General features: G+C 42.1%; 4 protein-coding genes across 4 annotated transcripts; 1 reads left to right on the top strand and 3 right to left on the bottom strand.

Annotated features, from left to right (window-relative positions):
* The first annotated feature begins 165 nt into the window (after positions 1-165).
* On the top strand, positions 166-4,368 carry pcid2 (PCI domain containing 2). Its single transcript, XM_057027966.1, has 15 exons — positions 166-280; positions 986-1,028; positions 1,111-1,200; positions 1,699-1,772; positions 1,917-1,984; positions 2,067-2,106; positions 2,210-2,264; positions 2,337-2,440; positions 2,571-2,646; positions 2,855-2,996; positions 3,229-3,329; positions 3,415-3,488; positions 3,567-3,692; positions 3,972-4,095; positions 4,171-4,368. Exons 2-15 carry the CDS (start codon positions 993-995, stop codon positions 4,258-4,260), a joined length of 1,200 nt encoding a protein of 399 aa, XP_056883946.1. The 5' UTR covers positions 166-280; positions 986-992; the 3' UTR covers positions 4,261-4,368.
* Positions 4,138-8,208, bottom strand: prozb (protein Z, vitamin K-dependent plasma glycoprotein b). The gene is made up of 8 exons (XM_057027959.1): positions 7,917-8,208; positions 6,747-6,907; positions 6,641-6,665; positions 6,408-6,563; positions 6,157-6,288; positions 6,003-6,082; positions 5,414-5,546; positions 4,138-5,321 (listed from the first exon to the last, which is right to left on the bottom strand). Exons 1-8 carry the CDS (start codon positions 8,083-8,085, stop codon positions 4,696-4,698), a joined length of 1,482 nt encoding a protein of 493 aa, XP_056883939.1. The 5' UTR covers positions 8,086-8,208; the 3' UTR covers positions 4,138-4,695.
* A 389-nt stretch (positions 8,209-8,597) lies between these two features.
* Positions 8,598-24,208, bottom strand: f10 (coagulation factor X). Its single transcript, XM_057028744.1, has 32 exons — positions 23,839-24,208; positions 23,039-23,209; positions 22,943-22,963; positions 22,749-22,862; positions 22,520-22,660; positions 22,296-22,384; positions 21,774-21,894; positions 21,102-21,648; positions 20,480-20,682; positions 19,796-19,959; positions 19,694-19,718; positions 19,404-19,517; positions 18,655-18,801; positions 18,240-18,352; positions 18,039-18,159; positions 17,323-17,901; positions 16,383-16,546; positions 16,180-16,204; positions 15,679-15,792; positions 15,421-15,558; positions 15,129-15,244; positions 14,940-15,060; positions 14,361-14,833; positions 11,991-12,168; positions 11,147-11,307; positions 10,846-10,870; positions 10,634-10,747; positions 10,359-10,490; positions 10,027-10,274; positions 9,807-9,924; positions 9,514-9,701; positions 8,598-9,398 (listed from the first exon to the last, which is right to left on the bottom strand). Exons 1-32 carry the CDS (start codon positions 24,128-24,130, stop codon positions 8,979-8,981), a joined length of 5,697 nt encoding a protein of 1,898 aa, XP_056884724.1. The 5' UTR covers positions 24,131-24,208; the 3' UTR covers positions 8,598-8,978.
* On the bottom strand, positions 12,337-16,918 carry f7i (coagulation factor VIIi). The gene is made up of 8 exons (XM_057027961.1): positions 16,640-16,918; positions 16,383-16,546; positions 16,180-16,204; positions 15,679-15,792; positions 15,421-15,558; positions 15,129-15,244; positions 14,940-15,060; positions 12,337-14,833 (listed from the first exon to the last, which is right to left on the bottom strand). Exons 1-8 carry the CDS (start codon positions 16,698-16,700, stop codon positions 14,244-14,246), a joined length of 1,329 nt encoding a protein of 442 aa, XP_056883941.1. The 5' UTR covers positions 16,701-16,918; the 3' UTR covers positions 12,337-14,243.
* Positions 24,209-24,345: the final 137 nt, after the last annotated feature.

Genomic DNA, 24,345 nt, shown 5'->3' with positions numbered 1-24,345 from the left:
CTGAAATGCTCAATCCCCACGATTATGAAGGGGGCAAGCAGGCACTATTAATATAACACAAATCTATTGTAAAACATGTTACAATACTTTATCTGAGAAGTTGCATTTTCGGGGAAAAGGTGTAGATGTCGACGGTTTAAATTAACATTTTAAAGTATTTATTCTGAAAACGTTCCGGAAGCTAAAATAATGACCCGGATGTTGTTCATCGCCCATACTGGTCCGATTTCCTGGATGATGCCGGACTGATTGACTGGAGTAAAAAAACACCTTATTCAAGGTATTTTTGGCATTATTTTCCCATTATTTGCAAATTATTTCTTTCCAGCAATGACGCATAAAAATGGCGATTTAAAAGTGTTCTAACTGGAAATATAACATCGAAATGAAGCAGTGCGTTATTTATGCGAGTTGATGCTCCTGTTTGTTTCGCAAAGTGAGTTAAGGAAAATAAAACCATGCTAAAAGTGTAGATCACTTTATCTATCTCGGCGAAATACATTGATTATTTATACTCTTTTGATCACTATGTAGGAAAGCCCTACAGGTAGAGGTCCGGCAGCCCTGCCTGAAAAAGACGTGTGTGTTAAACAGCAAACATGACGATCAACTGGTCTGAGAGGCTTAGTCCATTGATCTTTAAAGATTACAGGGCTGAAATCATGAATCCCCTTTCCACTATGTCACCTCTGTCACCTCATTTTTCGCTACTACTCTCTATCTTGTACCTCCGATATCACCAAAAATCCGATATCACCTTATCTCAGCCTTAAGACTACTATCATTTTCCTGTAACAACCTTAATTGTCCTGCCCAACCTTATGAGTATGACCTTAAAAAAAAACCGCATTGGGTCCTCTTGTTAATGCGTTCTTACCGAGCCCCCCAGACCTGAATTATTCCACAGCGGCTTACTCAATAAAAAGTGTAAAAATGGGAAGAAACTGTAAATAACCTCACCTTTGTTTTCCATTCACTTCTAAAGTATCATCATGGCCCACATCACGATCAACCAGTATCTGCAGCAGGTGAGATGCTGCACCTTCTGTTTCTCTACGTCTGTTGGAATCCTTGTCGTGATCCTTCCTCATTGTTGTTTTCTTCTGACAGGTTTCTGAATCCATTGATAATCATGAGGGTTCATTCTGTGCAGAGCTGCTTTCCTTCAAACACCCACATGTTGCCAATCCCCGGCTGCAGGTGAGCTTCTGCCCACACAAGACTGCTGTGAGGAGTATCAATAAATCAACCAACCAACCAATAGGCCTTTATTTATATAGCGTCTGTAACAATTAAAATTGTTTCCAGGCACTTTATAGAATCCCAGGGCATGACCCCCAACAAGCAACAGTGGAGAAAAACTCCCCTTTAAAAGGAAGAAACCTTGAGCAGGACCAGGCTCATGTAGGGGGACCGTCTTGCTGATGGCCGGATAGGTAGAGAGAGAGGAGAAGGGGGAGGAGGACAGGCAGAGGAGAGAATAGGCAGAGATCATGCACGTCCATTAATTACAACAAGCTGTCAGTGTAAGGGTTGAGTGGGTCAGCGGGGTCATAGGTCAGCAGGTTAATGCAAAGCTATGCCTGGAGATGGATGGGGAGGTGGGGGAGAGAAGCAGAAAAACTACACAAGAAAATGTGTTCATGCCATTGTATTGTGTTGCTGACACATGGTCTGATTGGTCTTTGTGTGTTTCAGCTGGCCAACCCAGAAGAAAAATGTCAGCAGCTTTTAGAGCCACCGTACGATGAGATGGTCGCAGCTCACCTTAGGTAGGGAAAGCGAGCAGCCACTACTAATCCTCAGGAATCTGGATTCTGTTTTCTCAGAAATAGCTCGGGTCTATTCGGAGCCCAGGGTAATATTAAGTACTTGTAACCATAACGACTGGTCTGTTTGATCTCTGTATGCTACAGGTGTACATACGCAGTGGCGAATCACGACTTTGTTGAAGCCTACAAGTTTCAGACGCTCGTAGTCCAATATCCTTTATGATCCTTTATGATGCACTCAGTGATGCCAAAGTAAATAATAATTAATCGGTGTCAATCCTTGACCTCTCACATCCTTCCTGAGAGCTTTCCAGGCTCAGAAAGAGGAGAACTGGTGAGGATGAAACTTGCTTGTAATTAATTTTGGCAACAAGTGGCCACGCTAATGTTGGAATTGTTGTATATCTGTGTGTGTTTGTTTGTTTGTTTGTTTGCAGGGCTCTGCCAGTGATGTTTGCTGTTGCTCTGGATCTTAGGATATTTGCCAACAATGTAAGAATCTGAACTGTCATAAGAGTGAGTATTCTGTTGAGTTCTTATAAATGAGTGTGTGCATGTGTCCAGGCTGAACAACAGCTGCAGAAGAAGAGTAAAGGTCAACCGAGTGAGATGTTGGAGAAAGCAGCAGAGCATCTCATGAGCTGCTTCAGAATATGTGCCAGCGACAAGTGAGTCTTGACAAAGATACCTTTTAACAGTTTCCTTTTAACAATTATTTCAACATATTTCTGCACATAGATGATGGATTATGGATTTTCCGGACTTTCGGTAAACGTTTTATTTGATTTTTATCAACAGCCGTGCCGGGATTGAGGACTCAAAGAAGTGGGGAATGATGTTCCTCAGCAACCAGCTCTTTAAGATCTACTTTAAGGTCCAAACAGATGATGCATTGAGACTGTCATGTGCACAGTAAACCATTGAACATTGCTATCAGAATTGATCTATGAAATTAGTTCTGCAGTGATGCCATTATAAGAACTAAGAGTCACAGAGAATCAAAATGATTCTAAACAATGTCACTTATAATCTAAAGTGAACGTTTAATCGGTTGTTTTTTTCCCCTATTTATTTTAAATCAGATCAATAAGCTGCACTTGTGTAAACCTCTGATCAGAGCCATTGACAGCTCCAACCTGAAGAACGACTACAGTCAAGCGCAGAAGGTCACGTATAAATACTACGTGGGCCGCAAAGCCATGTTCGACAGCGACTTCAAACTGGGTATTTAGCCTCGAATCATTTTTATTTTAGCTGCAATTTAATTCACATTTTAATGTTAAAGATATGAAGAAGAGTCAATTCAAAGCAACAAAGCAGCAGCTGAAGCATTTAGTTTACACAACCAAACACTTTAAACTGTAGAGCATAAGCTTCCTTCAGCATCAAGTGATTCAATCAATGAGCCTAAAGCAGATGATCAGGATTTTATGATTGTCTGTTTTTGTCTTTGCAGCGGAGGACTTCCTGTCGTACTCTTTCCATCACTGTCATCGCTCCAGTCAGAAGAACAAGAGGATGATTCTCATCTACCTGCTGCCCGTGAAGATGCTGCTGGTCAGAAACTAAAATTGGCAGAAAAATGACAAACCACAATTCAGCTCTAACTCTTAAAAAACCATAATGTTGCTCTTTTTTTCAGGGTCACATGCCGACCCACCAGCTCCTGAGAAAATATGATCTATTGCAGTTTGCCGATGTGACTAAAGGAGTGAGGTAATCGAATGATTGGGATGACATCTTAGATATTGACATCAGCGCTGCCGGCGTACTCACAGGTTGATTATGTGTCAGTGAGGGGAATCTGCTGCTTCTGAATGAGGCCTTAGTCAAACACGAGACGTTCTTCATCCGATGTGGGATCTTCCTCATCCTGGAGAAGCTCAAGATCATCACCTACAGGAACCTGTTCAAGAAAGTGTGAGTTTAGCTCGGTGGCGGCACCTTCTGCTGGCTACCACTTGATCTACAGCCAGAGCCTGACATTAGAATTTCATTATTAGTGAAATCATTATTAGTTCGCTTTCGAGGGACATTGCCCTGATGTGAGGTCAGCATCCGCCACATCATAAATTATTTAATGGTTTTTCTGTCTCTCATATTGTATGATTGTAAATCATAACCATTGTTACCTCGATTTCAGTCGATAGTTTGTGTGTTTTACCTGAACTTTACATTAATTGATGGCCTTTGCTGCAGGTATCTGCTGCTCAGGACTCACCAGCTCCCCCTAGATGCCTTTCTGGTGGCTTTGAATATGATGCAGGTGGAGGACGTAGACTTGGACGAGGTGCAGTGCATCCTGGCCAATCTCATTTACATGGTGAGCTCATTCGTGCAATAAAGGGAGCGTCTGAAGTGTGAATGCATTAGTTTGAGTGCTTTTCTTTTATTGCAGGGTCACATCAAAGGTTACATCTCCCACCAACACCAGAAGCTCGTGGTCAGTAAACAGAATCCGTTCCCTCCACTATCTCTAGTGTCCTAAACTACAGTACCCACAATTCCCTCTGGCTATGATGTTTCCAATTTTCCAATTTATTTTTAAAAATAATTTTTTTACCCTGAAAACGTTGAATAAAATACTTTTTCGATGTGTGATGAAATGATTATTTTCATACAGAAATCATTTTTGACAGCTGGAGGTTTGATGGTGCATTGTGGGTATTGGATATTTTACCTTTTGTTGTTACTGAGAGATGTTCTGCAGTTTAATCTTATGTGATATGGTTTAAATACAGACTGACAGTAAAAATGACTATTTTAGTTTCTTACAGATTGAAAAGATAAACATTAGCATTCATTGTTAGTACAGTAAAAAGATTAATGTATTTAATAAGGTAGGACAGAATTCAGATTTGGAAATGATATTTTTGGTTCAAAATTTGGTTGAAAAACATTGTATTAATTGCAGCAGGGGGTGTTAGTAAGGACTGGGGAACTGAATGTTCTGGGGGACCATGTCATTATCAAGTTCTTCCATCAACATATTTATCCAGCTTTGGTAGCGGGATATTTTGGTGAACACCATCCCGTCATCGCAGTCAGAGTACGCTGACTTTAGGAGCCCTGTCAGGTACACTGTTCCATGGTCGACAGTGGCAACAGGTGTCCCAGGCAGTAGACGGCCGCACTGCCTCGAGTTGGTCGCTGAATTCTGAACTCTGGAATTGTTTCCTGCTTCCGGCCTGGAAAATCCATCTCCGCTCGGGTAGCTCGGCCTCCTCGTGGCATCGGTACGCCTCATGCAGAACATTTTGTTGCTGAGCCGATGCGAGACGTTCATCTGATTGCGGCACTGGTCCAATGTCATGTACGCTAGTTCCTGGGTCTGACCGCCCCCATGTCTTTTGGTGAATCCCTTTGTCCCAGAATGCATCAGAATTTTTTCACAAAAGTCCTTTGGGGGCAGGCAGAGGTGGATTAGGGCGTGGCTAAACTTCAAAGGGTGCACCAGTATTAGGAAGGCGAGGTCATTGTCGGGATGTCCTCTGCGGAAACGAGGGTGGAGATGCACAGTTTGGACGGGCAGGTACCTCTTCTGGTTGCCTAGCATGATAAAAACAATGTGGCAGAAACAAACAGCTCACAGAAACCTTCAGGATGAGTAAAATGAGAATTTGGTGAATGAATCTCAGTACCAGGAACCACGTAAAGGTCCTGTGGCGGGACGTCATTGAGCTGATGGAGACAGCTAGCACCAGTTAGAACAGCGGACTGAGCCATGAGAACACCTCCGCACAGCTCCACCCCTCTGCTATTCACCACTTTCACCTGCAGACAAGGCCACAAGGCTCAGAACATCCTGGACCCATATTCACAAAGAATCCTAAGACTAAAAGTAGCTCTTGGTGACATTATTTTTAAAAAAAATTTTAATTCCTTCAATCAATCTTTATCTTCTAAGGAGCACAAGTGTCAAGATGGCAGGAGGAAGGAGAGATATTATCTGTATGCTGAATGATGATATATTTAAATATTATTTGCAACTCTTGCCAATATCCTTATGAATAAATAATCTACACATCAGACCACTATTGCTTCATCCCTTCCAGGGTCACAGGGAGGGGGGTGGAGCCTATTCCTGAGCATGTGGGCGAAGGCAGGTTACACACCTGAATGATTCGCCAGCACCCACAATACACACTGAAGCATCTGTATTAATATGGAGCCTATATCTAATATGTAACTATTTCCATACAAATATACAATTGATATCCAGTTTCTTACCTGCCAGGGACAGTTTCCATGGAGACATAGTAATGTGGACCTGTTGGAGGTTTTAGGAAGTTGTCCGCAGGGAAACTCCACTGAGGGAACAGTAGTGGATTTTTTTAGCCAGTCTGAACAGACGGATCAGTCGTTGAATATTGGTGAATCAGACCTTCGGGGTGGCAGCTCCGTTTGTCGCTCTGTAGTTTGAATCCTGGCATACAGGAGCACCTGAAGGTGTGGTAGAGGGTGGTGCAAAACTGCTGACAGGCTGTGGGACCATCGGTGGGACACTGGGAATACTCTGAAAGAGATGCAGCAGGTACAAATGGGGAAGTGATGTCACAGAAATTAAAGATGCCACATGAATGATGATTTTTGCTGAGTAGCCATTTTCTGGGTGGAGCCAACAGATCCCCTTGCCTGATCTGCTGGATTGTAATTCAGTTATCTGTCTTCTAGCTCCCAGCTCACAGGTTTTTCCATAGTAGGGGGCAACACAGGAGCAGTTGAACGCCCCTCTCTTGTCGGTGCAGTTTCCTCCGTGGAGACAGGGATTCGGCTCGCACTGGTTCCCATCTTTCGGGAACAGACCAGATCCCAAACGTCAACTTATCAGTTTATCATTATATATTTGGGGAAGGAGGAAGTCTCACCATGGTAACCTGCCCAGAAGACTTCCTGTTGAAAAGCAAAACAAGATTTTAGGGCTTTAGGGTGGGCATCATAAACTTGATGCCAAAACAGTTGATGAAATCCGACCGTGTTCTTGGTGTTCTCGAAGTACTCGCGAGCCTCCTCATAGGTACACAGCTCCTCGTAGCACTCTCGCTCCAGGTTCCCCTGCAGGATCTCCTCAATCAGGTACATGTTCGCCCGCTTGGATCGCAAAAACACATTGCTGGTCTGTGGCCCCCAAAACACTGCAAACAGTTCAAGACATTATTGTCCTACAAATATTTATATATATATCAGAAAAAGCCCTAATCAACGAAGTAACTGCCTTCATTTAATGGGATTCATCACCAAACAATGGCCTGCTGTGCATAAATGACCAAATAGCTCAACTTAATACTTCAAAAGACTTTTAGCTACATCTAAATAACCTGTTATTATACCAAAACAATAATGTCACATCTGTATTTTAATTATCTCAAAATAATTGTAAAATACAATAAAGACCTTGTTTTCTAAATACCCAAAAATCGATGTAGTATAATCTTCAAATAATAACTGCCTCTATCATATTAAAATAAGGACTTTTAACAAACAAAAAACTAAATAAATAAACAAATAGAATGATTTGAAAAAGCTAAAAAAAACGAATTACTGTCTCGAGTTCCTGTCATCATTGTTCTGGTAGTTGCTGCTAGCTCTGACTGACCTTGTCCCATACAAAATGATTTAATATCTCTAGAAATGTATATCCAAAATTATGGTAGTTGTAATAATTTGACAATAAATTTAGGTTGCTCACGTGTTTATTTCTGGCCACATTAATTATGAATACAGTCAAATACTGTAAATTACCCTGTTCTAATCTAGCAGCATCTGAGGAAACCAGCCATTAAGCAAAGATTTATAATAAATGGTACATTTTTACAAATTTTATCAATTTAAAAGCATCTTTGGCACCTTATTTTACCCCCTTTTTTGCCTTATTTATATTGTTATGTTATTCTATTCATTTTTAATTTTACATTACAGCACGATAAGCTAGAGAGAAGAGAAACAGTATTTCGGTTCTTCTGTATGTTCAAAACATGGAGTGAATTGACAATAAAGTATCTATCTACATTGTCACATAATTTAGTTTATCTTATCTTCGCAATGAAATAAGACTGTTGCTGAACAATTGTTATATTCTGATGTCAGCTGATAGTCAAAAACCTGAGAAAAGAAACAAGGAGGAAAAAATGTCAGGCGTTTTACCTTCTCCCTGGACGAGGACCTGCAAGAGGCCACCGAGGAGGCAGAGATGCAGGACACACACTCGAGCTGGAGCGGACATGATGGTGACCGCCATGTCACTGGCTTCTCTGTGAGCGTGAGCGTGTGCACAGTTCAGTTGAGTCAAGCCTTTTGTTACAAACCAAAACATGACAGGATTTTACAGTAAAATCCAAGTCACCCTTAATAAAAATCAATAATGACTTTGGTGACTGAAAACCTCAACATTGACTTTTGAAGCAGTTTTTATTGTGAGGCTCGTTGTCGTAGCCTCTTAGCCAACAACCTCACATTTCTACAATCGAACTTATTTCCTAAATTCAAATGCAATTTCCAAATTTGTTGCTGTAAAGAGTTCCGATTAATCAGTTGTTTGTTTAGAGAGTGTTTCTCTTGTGCTGGACTCTGGTCTGTCCACAATCACCAAAGCAAGCAGACTGTCCGACCTCTGAAACACAAATATTTAGTTTCTTTATTCGAGACAAACATGGACAAAGGTACAGAGGTATCGAGTCACTAAAACAACAAAGAACGAGACCACTGAAGGCTCCGAATGTGTCTGCAGCCACCATCCCAGAATAACTCTGACCCGGAAGCATTTTTTAAAAACAAGACAAAAGTCACCACTACTGTTTATTCGGAGGAGAATAAAGGATAAAAGAGGATAGATAATCATTTTATTTTATGCACACAAAAATATATACATCAACAGTTGTTTTTCTGATTCGCACAAAATGCCAATTCTTGATCAAAAATACATGAAAACAACTCATCACTTGGGTTACACGGGTTTAATCCAGAGAAGAGAGCAAATCAAGTTCTTTTACATCACAGATGTTGATGTTTTACAATGAAACGATTGGCGTCGTCTGATAACGCGCCTGCATTTTCTGATCGCCCTTATCAAGAATTGGAGGACCCGGAATAGGACTCTGAGGAACTCACTAGCTGAGCAGCATGAGTTGAATTGTAATCTTCTATGGTTTCTGTGGCTGATTTTGAATTTAAACCTTAAGTGGACTGTTTGGTTGATCTTTTTTATACCTAGCCAACGATGCGTCTGATGGGGCCGTAGTGCCTCTTCAGTCTGGTGCTCTGTCCTTTGGGAATCAGCGTGTTAATGCCGTCGCGGATCCAACGGATGTACTTGGACACCTGTGTGTAGACACCGTATTTGCCCTTTTGCGCACAGCCCTCGCCCCAGCTCACAATTCCGGTGATAAAGTAAGTGCTGCGGTAGCGCGTCACATGCGGCCCTCCGCTGTCCCCCTGACAGGCGTCCTTTGCTATCTCATCGTAGCCGGCGCAGAACATACGGGCAGAGATGCGCAGGGTAGTGGATTCCATGCAGGTTCGCCGTTCCACAAAAGGAATAGTAAGGCGCTTCAGGATGGGGGATGTTTGCCTGTTTCCACCAAGGCGACCGAAGCCGCTGATCATGCCGTCGGATTGCTGCATCAGAACCTGTGAGAGAACACTTTACATTTAGAAATGCAGCTGGTGTGAGCTAAGATGTGCTGTCTGAAAGCTGAGATTAAACTTGTCATTTGTGAACTGTGACGATGTTTGATGGATTCACCGATTCAGCAAACTCCTGCTCTGGTATGCAGGCTGGCAGGATGAACCTTGAGTACTTGATGGGCTTGGTCAGTTTGATGAGCGCGATGTCGTTGTGGTAGGTGTTTCGTTTGTAATTGTAGTGGGCCAATATAGTTTCCACTTCATGCATAGCTTCAGTGCCCTCGTTCTCCAGCATGTCAGACTCACCTGGGAAAACATTGTCAATGGCGGGATTCAGAAATATACAGAAAATATAGGGTTGCGAGCTGTGTGTGTGTGTGTGTATGTGTGTCCAAGCTAGAATATCTTTACCCAGTCTGATGTAGAAGTAGCGTGTCTCATTCATGCAGTGGGCGGCAGTCAGGATAATGTATTCGTTGAGGATAGTTCCCCCACAGAACCAACGGTGTTCCTCATTCAGGAGGACGGCCTGTGAGGTCCAGATGGGACAGTATAATCAAATGTCACGGCTGCAAATTGTACTGGAAAAAAGACACAAACAATGTTTGGAGGTAATCTAAGGGATGGTTACCTGCCATGGACACTCTCCAGGTGGACAGTCCTCGCCATTGACAATACGGGTCATCGTCGACATTTCGTGGTCTGAGGCATCGTGAGCCTTCCTCTGGCTGGTGCCACTGCTGAACTCTTCATCCTCCTGTTCAGTGGAGTTGGTGGAGCTGCTGTTGTCCGACTTCGTACCGTTGGTGTTGGTATTCGGCCGGTACCGTAAAATAGTTCTGACGTTTTCAGTGATTATTCCACCGCACCTGAAAGTCTCTGCAAGAGTTTACATCAGGTTTGAAGGATTCTCTTTGATTTTTCTTTTGGGCCAGTCACGTTGTCTCAGCTTTTTCCTCTCACCGTTGGATTGGCAGGATTTATCGTCCGGTGCCAGTTCGTATCCGTCAGCACAAGAGCATTGAACGTTACCCCGAACCACTTTACAAAAGTGTTCACATCCACCGTTTTCATTCTCGCAGAGCTGTGGAATAACTGCAGATACACAGAAGACAACAGTGGTTGTTTAGACTGGTCACAGTACTGGCTGCTATCAAAACTGATTGGAACGGCTTTTTGAAATCACCTTTAAAAAAAGACCAAAAACAGCATTTGTCTACATTTTCCACATTGTTTACCGATTTCACAGTTGAAGCCTTGGTAGCCAGAGAGGCAGAAGCACGTGTAGCTGCCAATTCCGTCTTTGCAACGCCCTTTATTTACACAGGGCGTAGATTTACATGCATCACCATCTAAAAAATAAAAATTAAAAAATGACGTTTTGATGGAACGTGTTTGCAGCCATTTTTAGATTTCAGTTGTTTTGACAAAACAGCCTGAAATAACCTACCATAATATATGGCCCAAAATTCATTCTGTAAAAACAGAATTAAAAAGTTTTAAACCTTTAAAATCTGAAAATCTGAAAATGCATTTTTTTAACAGCTGAATTTGGATGTTTTAATTGTTACACATTTTGTCTGAGTCATGAACATTATATTATAAGGTTGCCATGGATTTCAACATACAGTATATGTTGCAGACAGCTAACCTGAGTTAGCAACCTAGTGTGCAGTATTAATGTTGCTTCTTTTAGAGTTCTGATGATGGATTTGTTTGATAGTGGCGTGTCGATGTAGGTTTGTCTGTACGGTTTTATCGTCGTCTTCGAAAATCTCCCGCGCCTCCTCCTTGCTGCACTGCTCCTCGTTGCACTCTCTCTCCATATTGCCTTGTTTCAACTCTTCGAAAAGGCTGTTAGCTCGCCGTTGCCGGCTCAGCAACTGACTGGCCCCCGTTTTGTCCAGAAAGGCTATGAAGAACAACAGAAACATCATTTTTTTCAGTCACAGCAAACATTTGGTTAGCTTTAGCCACCTAGCTTCTCCGGTTGGATTACACACTACAAATACTTGATTAATTTTTAGTAAAACTAAATTAAAGTTTAAGTAATTGACTACTGTCCATTAGAATTTAAGATAACAACTAAAATAAAATAACTAAAATACTGTTATTCACACTTGGTTTATAGACCAAAATGAAGTGGCTGTAATTTGATTGAATTCAGGCCTGTGAATACTCAATACTTTAAAATAAATGTAAATTTGAACACTTACCCTTTTCACTTTACTGTAACCCTTAGATCTCAGGGGTAAGTACATGCTATAATTAGCCATACTGCTAGCAGCATTTTCAGCAGTGTGATGATTAAAGAGGTTTATTTTAGTAAATATCACGTTTCTTCAAAATTGGGAGAAAAAACAAGAATTCACAAGCCGCAATTGGGCTTTCATTCACATTAGCCTGTGGTCAAATGTAAGATTTTTAGGTGTCAATAAAAATCCTGATGGTAAACAAAAATATGGGGGCGGATCAAGTGTTACCTGCTGACCATCAATCATTCACAAACCACTCAGAACACTTTCAACCTACATTTCCTCCTTTGCTTTACACTCCATCTCCACCTCAAAAACTTAAGAATTTTAGCCAACGTACCTATGTGAGCGGTGGCCAGGTTGATGAGCAGGAAGCCCAGGGACAGTCGATGTAACCAAAACATGGTCCCTCGTGGATGGTTCGATCCGCTGGAAGTGGACCTTAGTGTGCTGAATGGAACTGTTGGATCCTGACTGTGTGGGATGGAGAGAGGAGGGGTGGAGAGGGCAACGACTGGTCAGAGAGAGAGAGGTGGGGGGAGGCTGTCTGCGCACTGATCGTAAGGGGCGTGGCTTATCTTCTGACATCCCAGAGTGCATTGCTGGAAAGAAAATACCAACAGGATGAAGTATTTGTATCATTAATTTTGTTTTGGTTCAGAGAGTTGAGGACAAATGTGAAGATCAACAGTTTTTACAGCTTATTTATTCAGTTTTATGTGATAATTTGAAAACAGATTAGTTACAAAGTCTTATTTCAGTCATTTTGTCTTAAAAGTTGAGGTGGTAGAAGCAGCAAAAGTGGACAGGTGTAAGGATTTGAGTGAGTTGGAGAAGGAACAACTGTGAGGGATGGCTATCAGAGGAGAAAATGTAGCTCTTCTGGGGGCTTCTTTTGGCCACCCCTCAAAACTGACAGGACACTGACGCTAATGTTTTGGTACCAGATACTACAGCACAGCATCAGGGGTCAAGCAGAGTCCAGGTCACACTGGGTTTACGCTGGGTCGTGGGGTTCTCCCTGATGAAGGTTTTGAGAAAAGCTACAAGGAAAACATCTGGTTTTCATTTCAACTGCTGTGTGATCCAGTGTTAGATGCACCATTCAAGGTCTGGGAATTATGGGGTGTTTCAGTTGTAACTATGCTTCTGTCAACATGCACATTCTGTACAGCGTGCATGAGCTACAATTCCACCATCAGCATGTTCACCAGTATCAGCAGTGAGTACAAAACCTGGTTCTTGTATCTTTCTTTTGAGTACCAGGAACATTGGTGCCAGTGGCAGCTGGTTGTCTTTCAAACAGGGGCAGTTGGGAGTCTTGGCCAATAGCTAAAATAATTGGACAAACTAAAGAAACAATGTTAAACTCCAACAGGGAAATTTTTGAAATGATGTTAAACTGAAGCAAGAAAATATGACCACTGTGTTTTATTTATAGGGTCAGAAATTAACAATTTCACCAGACTTCCTGTCTTTCTTTTGACTTTACTCGCAAAATCCATGATGGGACTGAGCTCCTAATGATGACTTGCCAGTGTCTATGTCAAAATAGCTGTCAATCAAGAAGGGATTCAGCCTTTCAACTGATCCTCCAATCATCATGCGTTAGCCCAGCTTCCAGGCCATCCGAGGCTGGCCCACTGCTCCACTCATCCCCAAGAACACCGAGGGACAAAATCAAAGCATTTATCCAATGACCATCGAGTATCAAAGCACGTTCTGTGCGGTTCATCCCAAGTGAATGGATGCTCAGCTTCTGCGGGTAAATGAACTGATGCTACAGGACTCTAAAAGTTAACGTTAGTTGAATCAATTGACTTATGCTATGTAGCGCATTCTGAACAAACTCCTCTTCCAGATGAGGGTGACATTCTCTATTAGCCAATGCTGCTATCGCTATGTTAACATGCCAGATGGAAACCACACATGTTCTTGTTCTGTTCTTAAACTTAAAATGAAAAAGAATTACGCATGAATGTCATAATTGCTTATAATAATTACATCCATCTAAAACAGTTTGATACGAAACAACAACTGAGACAGACACACTAGTCTTGTTTTAAACTCTTGGCATGTACTTTGGACGTGTAGCCACAGTTGGCTCCCTTTTACTTTTCCCCATTACTCTCTTCCACGGGCCCAGATGTTCAGTGTTATATGTTCATGTTCCTTGCACATGTTGATACAAGAGAGAAGAAGGAATTCTGAGTTCAAAATGGAAAAAAAAGATGTTGGTTTACGTAACTGTCGCGACTTCATGACTGACGGTAAATTTCAGAGCTGAAATTCTTTAACTGTTTGATTCACAGTCAGCTTAACACAGCAAAGTTGGTGTTTTAAAAAGAAATTAATTTATATCCTAAATAATATTCTAATTGTATTCAATTCTGCATTTTAATTTAATTAGTTTGAGAATGAAAAACACTTTTATGAACGGAACTTCACAAAAAAAAGTCATCATCTTAATTTTTCAAAAAAATCACATTTATTGACTCATTTGAGATAAAACTTTTAGTTTCAATGTTCCTGAATTTCTGTCTGCTTCAAAAATATTCTGTTCTAGCTTCATAGAAGTCACCGCTACAGCTATCTATGTTGATTTTTTATTGGCTGCCATCATGATGCCATTCGCCCAATCCACAAAATTGCCCATGTTGGTGTAAACCCCGTAATATCCTGGGTTTGGACATCCCCGTCCCCATCCCACCACTCCTATCAGGAAGTGAGTGGAGCCATACAGAGTGACCAGTGGGCTCCCATCATCTCCACGGCAACTCTGCTGGTTCCCCTCCAGATACCCGGCGCACAACATGTTGTCAGTGAAGTTGAACTGGCTTCTGTGGGAGCACTGAGGGTTGGGGATAATGGGGACAGAAAATTTGCGGAGGAATGGCGACACAGGCACGGTGTTAACCACGCCGTGATCCTCGTTGCCTCCATTGGTCCTCTTGCCCCACCCGGATACGGTGTGATAGCGAGTCATCAGCAGTTCCCGCTCGGCCAGGTCTTTGGTTGGGAGGCATACGGGGATGACGCCACGGTTCAGGGTAACTGATGCATTCAGATGGAGCAAGGCGATATCTTTGTCACCCGTCTCTGAGACGTAGCCTTCGTGTGCAAATACCCTAGCAACAGGGATTTTCTGTTCTGTTCCATCATCATTGTCCAAGTTATGTTCCCCTGGTAACAGAATAAAGCTTTTTTACAACTTTACAGAACCAAATCACAGAACATTGGTCGAAATTTTAGTGGAAAAATAAAAATTCTAACTCAAGACTTCGATTACCTGCTACCACTGATAGGTGTTGGGGTTGTTTCCCAGTAACACAGTGGGCAGCGGTTATGACCCAGTCAGGCCTGATTAGCACCCCGCCACAGTGACTCTGTCCGTGTAACTGCACCAGGACCTAAGCAGCAGATAGACTGCGATCAACAGTTTTATTCTCCATCGGTGACTGTAAACTCCGGTGCTCACCTGCCACGGACACTCTCCTTTAGGACAGTGGTTTGCCCCGACCATCCTGGTCTGACCCACTACAGTCTGGTCTGGTCCTGTTTCAGGTGGGGGCAGCTGACCACAGGGAAACTCCACTACAACAAAGGATGCAACTGTCAGAAGTCAACTGAGAGATTTTAAACAAGTGAAACACATTTAGCTGCACACTGAATCGCCCCTTGTTTGATCACCAATTATCATATTTTGATATCTAAAAATGCAAATCTAAAGGTGCATCAGTGGTTAAAATGAGTAACTATCATAGTTGTACCCTCGGCGATACACTGTCGTCCGTCTGATGCCAGCGTGTATCCGTGGGCACAGAAACATTTGCGGCTTGCTCCGGAGCCGTCGCAGAAATGTTGACATTGTCCATTTTGGTAAAGACATTTTAGGAATTCTTCTGCCTCTGAGGAAAACAAAGGGGGAGAGACAGTCCAGCACACATTTGTAAAATAAAATCCAAATATGTTCTTGTTTGGGTGATTTTGTCAGTGAAACATGAAAGCTGATTCAGTGTTTGTCTTACTTGTCTCACAGCGTTGACCTCCGAACCCCTCAGGACAGTGACATTGGTAGGTGTTTCCCATGGAGACGCAGACACCGTTGTTCTGACATGGCATCACTGAGCAGGGGTCATGACCTGAGCAAAAAATCATTCATCATTTATTTCCTCATATCATTAAGAATTCAGGATCAGTTGTTTCAGACAGAAATGGATGATTTTATTATTTTTTTGCTTTAAATAAGGATCAATAATGTTTGCCTAAAAAGAAAACTGATTCTAATAAATCAATATCCAAGCAAATAGGAACTTAGCCTGAGGTACAAAGTACCTGAAAAAAGACAAATATGCACTTTTGCTCTTTATTTTTCAGGATGTTCAAAAACAATAATGCGACACAGCACTCAGGATGAAAATCAGCATAAAATCAGCATGATTACTGTTCATTTATAGTTTAATAAACAAAAATTGTTTTAAGATGAATCCAAATCATGGATACATATGAATATAAATGATATTACTCACGGTTATATGTCTCCCAGAACTTTCTCTACAAGCAAATAAAGAAATGTTAGGACATAGCTATGATGCTAATCACAAAGAGATTGTGTCACCTTATTTTACTTGTTTAAGAATGGCCCACGAAGCTGATGCATTGAAAGAATTGTAGAAATTAAAAATTTACTAAACTAATACTTATACTAATACTAATTTTAGTGCCAATTCACCGTCTGGGCATCGTCCTCGAATACTTCTCGAGCCTCTTCGTAGTTGCAGATCTCCTCGATGCATTCTCTCTTCAGGTTTCCTTGTTGCATCTCCTCCAGGAAGCCGCTGTTTGCCCGCCGCCGTCTCTGCAGAACTGTGCTAGCATCGTCTCTTTCCACAAACACTGAAATAAGCAATGAGTTTTTGTGTGCCTGGGTATATCTTAGCTGAAGCTAAAAGACTTTATGATAAAAATGTTTAAAGCAAATAAACATACCTGCAGCGGCAGCAGTGGCGGAAAAGAGAATCCAAACAGTGCAGCAAATCCTAATCAACATGTTGCTTCTCAGCTAAATTCTCCAATAAAGGACACTTCTTAAAAGAAAGAATGTATTTTTAGGCCCTGCCCACCCACCAGAGAGCCAGGTTTTAGCCAGGCCTATATGTACTCTGAGCTAATCGATTATCTGCTGTTGCCCAAGCGATCGAAGCAGTGCTATCAGCTCTAAAGTGTTCAAACGCTACCTGCAGAATTTCCCTCAGCTCTGTGATCAAGTGTCAGCAGTACACTGGCTATGGTGAATTGTCATAGAGTTCCACTCTTGAAAACCATTGTTATCTACCAAAAAGTTCATATTTATGCTTTCATTCAGTATTTGACATCTTTGCAAATTATGAATCAATGATCAATATATAGATTTAGGGCCTCTGCTTAGATACTTAGTCTTACCTTTTTAATAATGCTTAATCTGCATGTAACATTTGAGTGCGTAAATTGTCAAAAATGTAGACAGTAAACTTTTTTCTCAAACTTTTATTCAATTATGAGTTGACACAAAAATAATTATCATAGTTGCTAGTTTTACCCAGGTGGAAGTGTAGTCTAGTGGAAGGGTGTCAAAGATTTTTCTTTTCCAAGAAAAGGACATTTACATTAATTTGCTGTGCTCTTGGGTCCTCAGGTTGTGAAATTTTCCGTGTTATTTGTTGGCTGGTTGACAGTTGCCGTCCTGTTGTGTATCCACTCCAGGTAGTTGGCCACTCGGGTGTAGATGCCGTAGTTTCCTGGTTGGGCACAGCCCTTACCCCAGCTGACAATCCCCAGCAAGAAGACGGTCTTCTTGTACTTTGTCACCAAGGGTCCACCACTGTCACCTTTACACGAGTCCTGTCTGCCCTCGATGTACCCAGCACAAAACATGTTTTGGGTGAGGACCACACCGCTCTCCTCTATACACTGCTGTGTCCGAATCCTTGGGACTTTCAGCTGCCGCAGGAGGTGCGAGGTGGGCCCGTTTTCACTCCTCCTGCCCCAGCCGCTCACTGTGTGTAGGCTGACCGCCCACAGCTCACGTTCTGCCAGAGGACGCGTAGGCAGGCAGACTGGGATGGCGTACGTTGTGTAGGTGATGGGCACAGCCAGGTGGAGAAGGGCAATGTCGTTGTCAGCAGTCCTCGGCACGTACTTTTCGTGCATGATGATCTCAGAGACCTGGATGATCTGTTCTGTGCCCTCGTCCACCTCCGTGTTGTGTTCCCCTGACAAACAGTAAAAGATGCAAAAGGTGATTTATGATGTTTCTTCGAAAGGGTAAATGTTTTGCATGCAGATTTTTTTGACCACAACGGAAGGAGGGTCTGTCAAGTATCTGTGGCTCAGGATCTGAAATGTATACCTGCGACCACCTTCAAGAATTGAACATCAATGTCCGCCATACAGTGAGAGGCTGTCAGGATCCAGGTGGGTTTATAGATCACTCCTCCACAAAAACCTTTACCTTTATACACCAGCAAAACCTACAAACAAATAACTGTATTGTCAGAGGGGTCTGTTCCAGAAACCACGGGATCTGATGACAGGACTGGACTCTGTTTACCTGCCAGGGACATTCACCTTTGGGACACTCATTTCCCCCAACAATTCGAGCACGAGGGTTAAGCTGATTGTGCTCAAACTGCGTGGACAAGACCATGCCACATGCCACTGACTCTGAAAACAAGAAAGAAAGAAACTTAATAGTTCCTTACAGTGTACTTTATTGGTGTCCACCTGTTGGAGGATCGGTTGTTCTGACAATCTGATCCTAGGAGTGCCACAATCCAGTTGGCAGAGGACCGCCTTCACCCAGTATTCCGTTTCCGTTTCAATTAAGACCATTGTCTTACAATTTGGTTTTCCACAAGTTTACCACAACAGAGGAGTCCAGAAAGTCTGTTTCACGTTTGAATACAGATATTTATCTTACAACTTTTACATATATAGTGTAAGAATTGGTAAAATTACTCTCCCACCTTTTGCTTTGCAGCTCAAGCCATCAACATCCAGGTCATACCCATCTGCGCACGAACAGTTTCCTCTTCGTCCTGCACTATTTTCATGACAGAAATGTTCACAGCCTCCGTTCTCCAGCAGACACGTGTCCGGAGCAGTCTGATATTCTGAGCAACAACAACATAATTGAAACACAGACTGAGGTCATACCAACTGTGTCGCAAGCTTCCATCAGGGAACCAAGAACATTTGAAAAATGGTGGAAAGACCTCAACTGTCTGTGAACTATTATTTGTATCCCGTTGTTCATGTTGGGGTCCAGGGTTCCGGGTTGTGTGCTGCTTGTTTCTTACAGGGGGGCGTGGAGGAGCTGATAATTTGCTACAGCTGGTGCTGCAGGAAGACGCTCCAGTCGGCAATCTACCTAAGGCAACTTTTTTAAGGATGGAGCGCCTGCCTGCCAGGGTCGGAGAGTTGTTGTTTCTGGATGGTAAAACTGCCTGCTTTTTGCCTGTTTTCAGGTCCTGGAAAAACCCAAACCTAACAGTTCATGGCCAATAGAGGAAGAAAGGGGTTGTGAGTGCAGCGTCAGCCTCTTCAGTAAAACTGCCAGTGAGCTCTATTGTATCTACCTTCTATGATGGTGCACGAACAGTATAAATATGAATGAAGTGGATATCTTCCACACCATTCTGAGTGTGCCATCAAAGGCTGTTATTATGTTCTGTAGAGTTAACTTCTTTTAGCAGCATTTCTCAGATGTACTCACCCAGTTCACAGTCGACCCCGCTAAACTCTGGTAGGCAGAAGCAGGTGTAGGACGAACCCTCAGCAGAGCAGCTCCCCCCGTTAAGACAAGGGTTGGATTTGCAGCTATTTGGTCCTAAAAAATGATGAACATAATAATCATCAGATTCAGGTAGATACCTCTTGAAAAGTATATAATTTGTTAAAGTTTGAGCTATGCAACCTACATTTGTGTCTTGCATAACTTAGCAGCAAAATATTTGGTTGATTTTTATCAAAAAAAATTCCAGAGCCAAATGTTTGGCTACTCACGATTGTAGATTTTCCAGAATTCATCCTGAGGAAATACAGAGGTATCATTTAGAGTGTATATTTTATTTTACTGTCAATGATAAGAAAAGTGGGGGGGTCTACCGTGATTTTAGTGTGCTCAAACACCTCTCGAGCTTCCTCATAGGAGCAGATTTCTTCCAGGCACTCTCGCTTCAGGTCACCCTTCTGGAGCTCCTCCAGCCAGCCGCTGTTATACCTCCGAGTTCGAACCAGGACATCATGAGCTTTATCTGCATCCAGAAACACTACAAAACCAAAAATGAGTTCACCAGAGATTCAGGGTTCGGCAGAGATTCAGCATCCATATCTGGAACAGACTAACTAGTTGTAGTGCCAATTCTAAATCAACAGAACTTTGAGGTTCCATCTTGTCCTGTTACATCAGTCCCAAATCCTCCTCTTGGACCCTTCAACCGGAGCGAAAACTAATTTAAGGCAATTTATTTTTTAAACAAAGGTCTGTTTACAAACGCCATTTCTTATGTTTGTATTAGCTAATGCTAACAGCAGTTTAGTAATCATTTTTTGGTGCACATTTGTGAAAAATAGAAAACTTAACTAATGAATGTTTAAGGGTGGACAGAAGTACAAACCTTCGGGCTATTCTCTTTAAAAAAATCAGTTTTGGTTGTACAACTCCAGAAGGAGTAGCTTACTGTCATATGTGTGGTAGCACTGTGGCTCTTTTAACTCCAACAAATCACAGGTTTTGTGGTATAAACTAAAATAACTTGGAATTTACATCTGTGTCACGTCAGTCCTCACCTGATGCTGCCCGACAATGTGTGAAGGTGAAGACGAGGGTGAAGAAGACTCTCAGCCACATAGTTTCATCAGAAGGTTGCACGTTGTTCTTCTTTGTGGACACAATGGTGCAAAGTCTCTTACTGTCCACTCTGCTGATCACGTGATCATGAGTAGAAATCATGCGGCCTACATGCAAACATTTGTTTTTCTGAAATTTGTAGCTAAATATTTGGATTCTTAAGCTAAAGTGAATTATATATCAGCTACTCAGAGGCTAACATCTGCATTTATGCTCAAAAACCCAAATTTAACTCTAAGTCAAATTTAAATATGAACAGGAATGGTGTTACACAAGATGCTCTTTTTGTCTGAAAGAAATCAGATCACTTTTAAATTAAAATATTTATTAAATGTGAGAAAAGATGAGTTACATTATTGACTTGAATAAACAGAAGAAACAGAAATCTGTTCTGATAAGGTTTCATTTCATTTCTTGGCCTGCTAATATTAAAGACCATTTAAACTACATGTGTCCTCATTTCACCTCTATGCAGATGACACAGTTGTGTTTCTACTCTACTTTTCAAATACAATTGTTAAATTCAGTGTTTTGGTTGACAATTTCCATCTCAAACAATTTTAATTGGTGGCAATGATGTTCCCAATCCAGTCCAGGAAGTTGGTGACTCTGACGTAAACACCGTACAGGTTTTCATTTGCGCACCCTTTGCCCCAGCTCACCACACCTGTCAGGAACCAGGTTTTCTTGTAGTACGTGACCAGGGGGCCGCCACTGTCGCCTTCACAGGCGTCTCTTCCGCCAGTCTTCAGCCCAGCACACAGCATGTTCCTGGTGATGTTGAGCTTGGTGTGGAGGCGGCACTCCTGCAGGGGGACCCTTGGTAGCGTCAACCTCTGTAGGATCGTTGCTGGGGGACCAAAGCGTGACAGGCGGCCCCAACCAGATACCGTGGATTGACGGATGTTCGCCAGCGTTCGGCTGATTGTGCTGTTCTGTGCAGGAAGGCAAATGGGAACCACGTAAAGCCCCAGTTTTACTGGGCGATGAAGCTTCAGCATGGCTAGATCTTTGTCGGAGTTGGTCTTGTTATAGCCGGGGTGGATCAACACTTTGATCACTCGCCGATGCTGCTCAGTCTTCTCAAATATTTCACGATCATGTTCACCTTCAGAGGAAACATTTGAAAAGGATGTTCTGCTGTCATTGAAGTTACATTTTAAAGGAACGGTCATATGATGAAGAGGAATATCTGATAAGCCATTGAATGGGTGAAGACCATTAGTGTCTTACCTACGGTAACGTTGAAGAGATGAGCTGGTTTTCTCCAAACACAGTGAGCTGCAGTCAAGACCCACTGCTCCGACAGGATGATTGCACCACAGGTATAGATGTTATTTTCACTTAGCATAGCCTGGATGGGAAGTTAGCATGACAAAGTTTAAACTCAGTCTCAGTCACACATGTGAGACATCTGGACGGAAATCCCCTCTTCTTATCTGGGATAATATCATCATTGCAATGAAAAGGAGGTTGTACAAAAACATTCCATTTCCCAGCAACGGTTTATGCAACTCCAGCAGCTTGAGCAATAAGGGTCATGTCATCTATTGGTGGATCAATTTCTATCACCTCAACACAACTTTTTTATAAAAGAGGTTGGATATTATTTCTGATGAGTCAGTTTGATGAAACAACACAGATTTACAGGCAATCAACCCTACGTTGAATTAAAGCATTGCTTCCAATGCTGTACATCTTGGACATCTTCAGTTCCAAAGTTTTTCTTATTCTGTTCATTGGCTTAGAATTTACCTGCCAGGGACAGTGTCCTTTGGGGCAGATCAGTCCATTAATGACCCTGGGGCTGAAGAGGATCTGAAGCCTTCCACAGGGAACCTTAACTGAGCCGGAAAGATGAACAAACAAGCTGCAGTTTGGTTCAGTGTTGGAAGAGTACTGACATAATGGATTCATGTTCTCTGCTTTTTGCATAACTTTTCAAAAATCACTGCTCTGTTGCTATCTTCTTCATTTACCTTGAGGGAGGCAGGTGCTGTTGTCCTTGTCCAGTCTGTATCCAGGAGCACAGAAACATACGTAAGAGCGATCTGGAAACTCTCTGCAAAAATGTTCGCAACCCCCGTTTCTGTAGCGGCAACCGTTGGAGGTCAGACGTACTGCGAAGGGGCCGACACAGAGCTATCACAACAAAGCGATTTCTTTATTCTTTCTCCTTTGATGACAGTGCCAGAGATGTCAACACACCCTTGTCACAGTTGTGTCCATGGAAACCATTTGCACATTTGCAGGCATAGGTTTCAAATCGGCGAGTGCAAGTCGCTCCGTTCTTACACGGAGATAACTTGCACTGATCCACAGCTGCAAACAGGAAGCATCCCAGAATTTATCAACGCAGGTGACCATCACATATTGTTGTTAATGTTAATTGGATAAGTTACCTGTGTAGGTCCTCCAAAATGCTTCCTAAAGGGGTCAAAAGAAAACAAGTCAGTGAAAAGATGTGACAGTTATAAATTGTACAGCTTGGCTTGGACTTTCCAGCTGCTGCGGCAAAGCAAAGATCTCCTTGGCCTCTTCGTAGGAACATTTCTCCTCTATACACTCCCGCTCGAGGTTGCCGGCCTTTAACTCCTCAAACAGGAAATTAGCCCGTCGAGTGCGATGCAGGAAGACGTTGGCCTCGGGTTTTTCCATAAAAACTCCCGCTTTATTTCAAAATAACAGAGAATAATGACGTCAATCACTTGCTGAGTAAGAGTGACTCGACATTGTGTCACCATTTTTTTCGACACTATTTGTAATTGAATCCACAGATTATTGATGAGTTTACCAGGACACAGCTGGCAGCGATGTGATGGTTTAGATTAGCCCTCTAGGTGGCAGTGTTGTAAGAAACTGTGATATCGCACCCTCCTCGCTGAGAGGGTGCTATCATCATCATCATCATCAACATCATCACTTTATATCATACTCATCAGCACAAGAGCACAAACAATATACCAGCCTAATTTATTTTTTTTCCCGATGATTGTAAGTATCGGTGAGGTCTCTCAGTGATTTCCAACATTTTCTTATATCAGGATTGGCCACCAGATGGCTTTTTTGAATGGCACTCTTAGCCAGTACTTATGGAAAACTACAATTTTCAGTATGTAAGACTAAGCTAATCCCATTATTTTGTATGGAAAATAGCCTGTACCTACTTTTCTATTAGTATAGCTATGCTAACAAATTGTTTGCATGTTGTTTTAAAAGTTAACTGCTCAGCAGACAGAAATATGTAAGTCAATACAATTTCTTTAATAGGGTAGTACAAAGAAAAGAAAATACTGACCTTCCGGAAACCCAGAGCATACTGGGACGGTAATGATGAAGAGTTTTATGAAGAAGAGACGCTTCGTTCCTCTACTGAAAGATGCCATGTTTGTTCTGTACTGATCAAAGGTCAAAAACACTAAAAATACACAAAACTCTTCTACTCTATTACAAACACATCGACACAGGCACACGTTAGTGGTGCTACACAATAATGCTACAAGCACTGGTGCCAGTTCTCTGCAAAAGGGACAGATTTTGACAGTTAAGTCTGTTTTTATGAGGGCAGATTCAGGTTTTCTGTTTTTCATTAGACTAGGTGGAGAACTGTGATGTCACTCATGTGTGCGCCAGTCAGAACTTTGCTAAATTTTGTTGAGTTTCTCAGCCTATGAACCTGAAACTCAAGATCCTGATTAAGTTGATCGCTGCGATGATAAATATTTTGCCAATATGGTAAAGTTGGTTATGTTGTTTGGTGAATTTCTCACTTTGATTAAAAAAAATGAAAAAAACATCAGAATAT

This window comes from Takifugu flavidus, chromosome 3, assembly GCF_003711565.1.
Source record: "Takifugu flavidus isolate HTHZ2018 chromosome 3, ASM371156v2, whole genome shotgun sequence".
Lineage (NCBI taxonomy): Eukaryota > Metazoa > Chordata > Actinopteri > Tetraodontiformes > Tetraodontidae > Takifugu > Takifugu flavidus.
The sequence above is the reverse complement of the archived record's forward strand: the minus strand, read 5'-3'. Positions and strand labels throughout refer to the sequence as shown.

Coding starts and splice junctions, on each gene's coding strand:
- f7i (XM_057027961.1), bottom strand. CDS start 16,700: ATGTTGATTAGGATTTGCTGCACTGTTTGGATTCTCTTTTCCGCCACT. Junction 15,559..15,678: donor AGGTCAACGCTGTGAGACAA/GTAAGACAAACA, acceptor TGTTTTCCTCAG/AGGCAGAAGAATTCCTAAAA. Junction 15,061..15,128: donor AAGGAGAGTGTCCGTGGCAG/GTGAGCACCGGA, acceptor TCTGCTGCTTAG/GTCCTGGTGCAGTTACACGG.
- f10 (XM_057028744.1), bottom strand. CDS start 24,130: ATGAAAAACAGAAAACCTGAATCTGCCCTCATAAAAACAGACTTAACT. Junction 20,683..21,101: donor AACATCATTGCCACCAATTA/AAATTGTTTGAG, acceptor CCAAATATTTAG/CTACAAATTTCAGAAAAACA. Junction 9,399..9,513: donor AGCAGGAGTTTGCTGAATCG/GTGAATCCATCA, acceptor GTTCTCTCACAG/GTTCTGATGCAGCAATCCGA.
- prozb (XM_057027959.1), bottom strand. CDS start 8,085: ATGTTTTGGTTTGTAACAAAAGGCTTGACTCAACTGAACTGTGCACAC. Junction 6,564..6,640: donor CTTCTGGGCAGGTTACCATG/GTGAGACTTCCT, acceptor TGTTCCCGAAAG/ATGGGAACCAGTGCGAGCCG. Junction 5,322..5,413: donor GGACCTTTACGTGGTTCCTG/GTACTGAGATTC, acceptor TTATCATGCTAG/GCAACCAGAAGAGGTACCTG.
- pcid2 (XM_057027966.1), top strand. CDS start 993: ATGGCCCACATCACGATCAACCAGTATCTGCAGCAG. Junction 1,985..2,066: donor TCAGACGCTCGTAGTCCAAT/ATCCTTTATGAT, acceptor GACCTCTCACAT/CCTTCCTGAGAGCTTTCCAG. Junction 3,693..3,971: donor AGGAACCTGTTCAAGAAAGT/GTGAGTTTAGCT, acceptor CCTTTGCTGCAG/GTATCTGCTGCTCAGGACTC.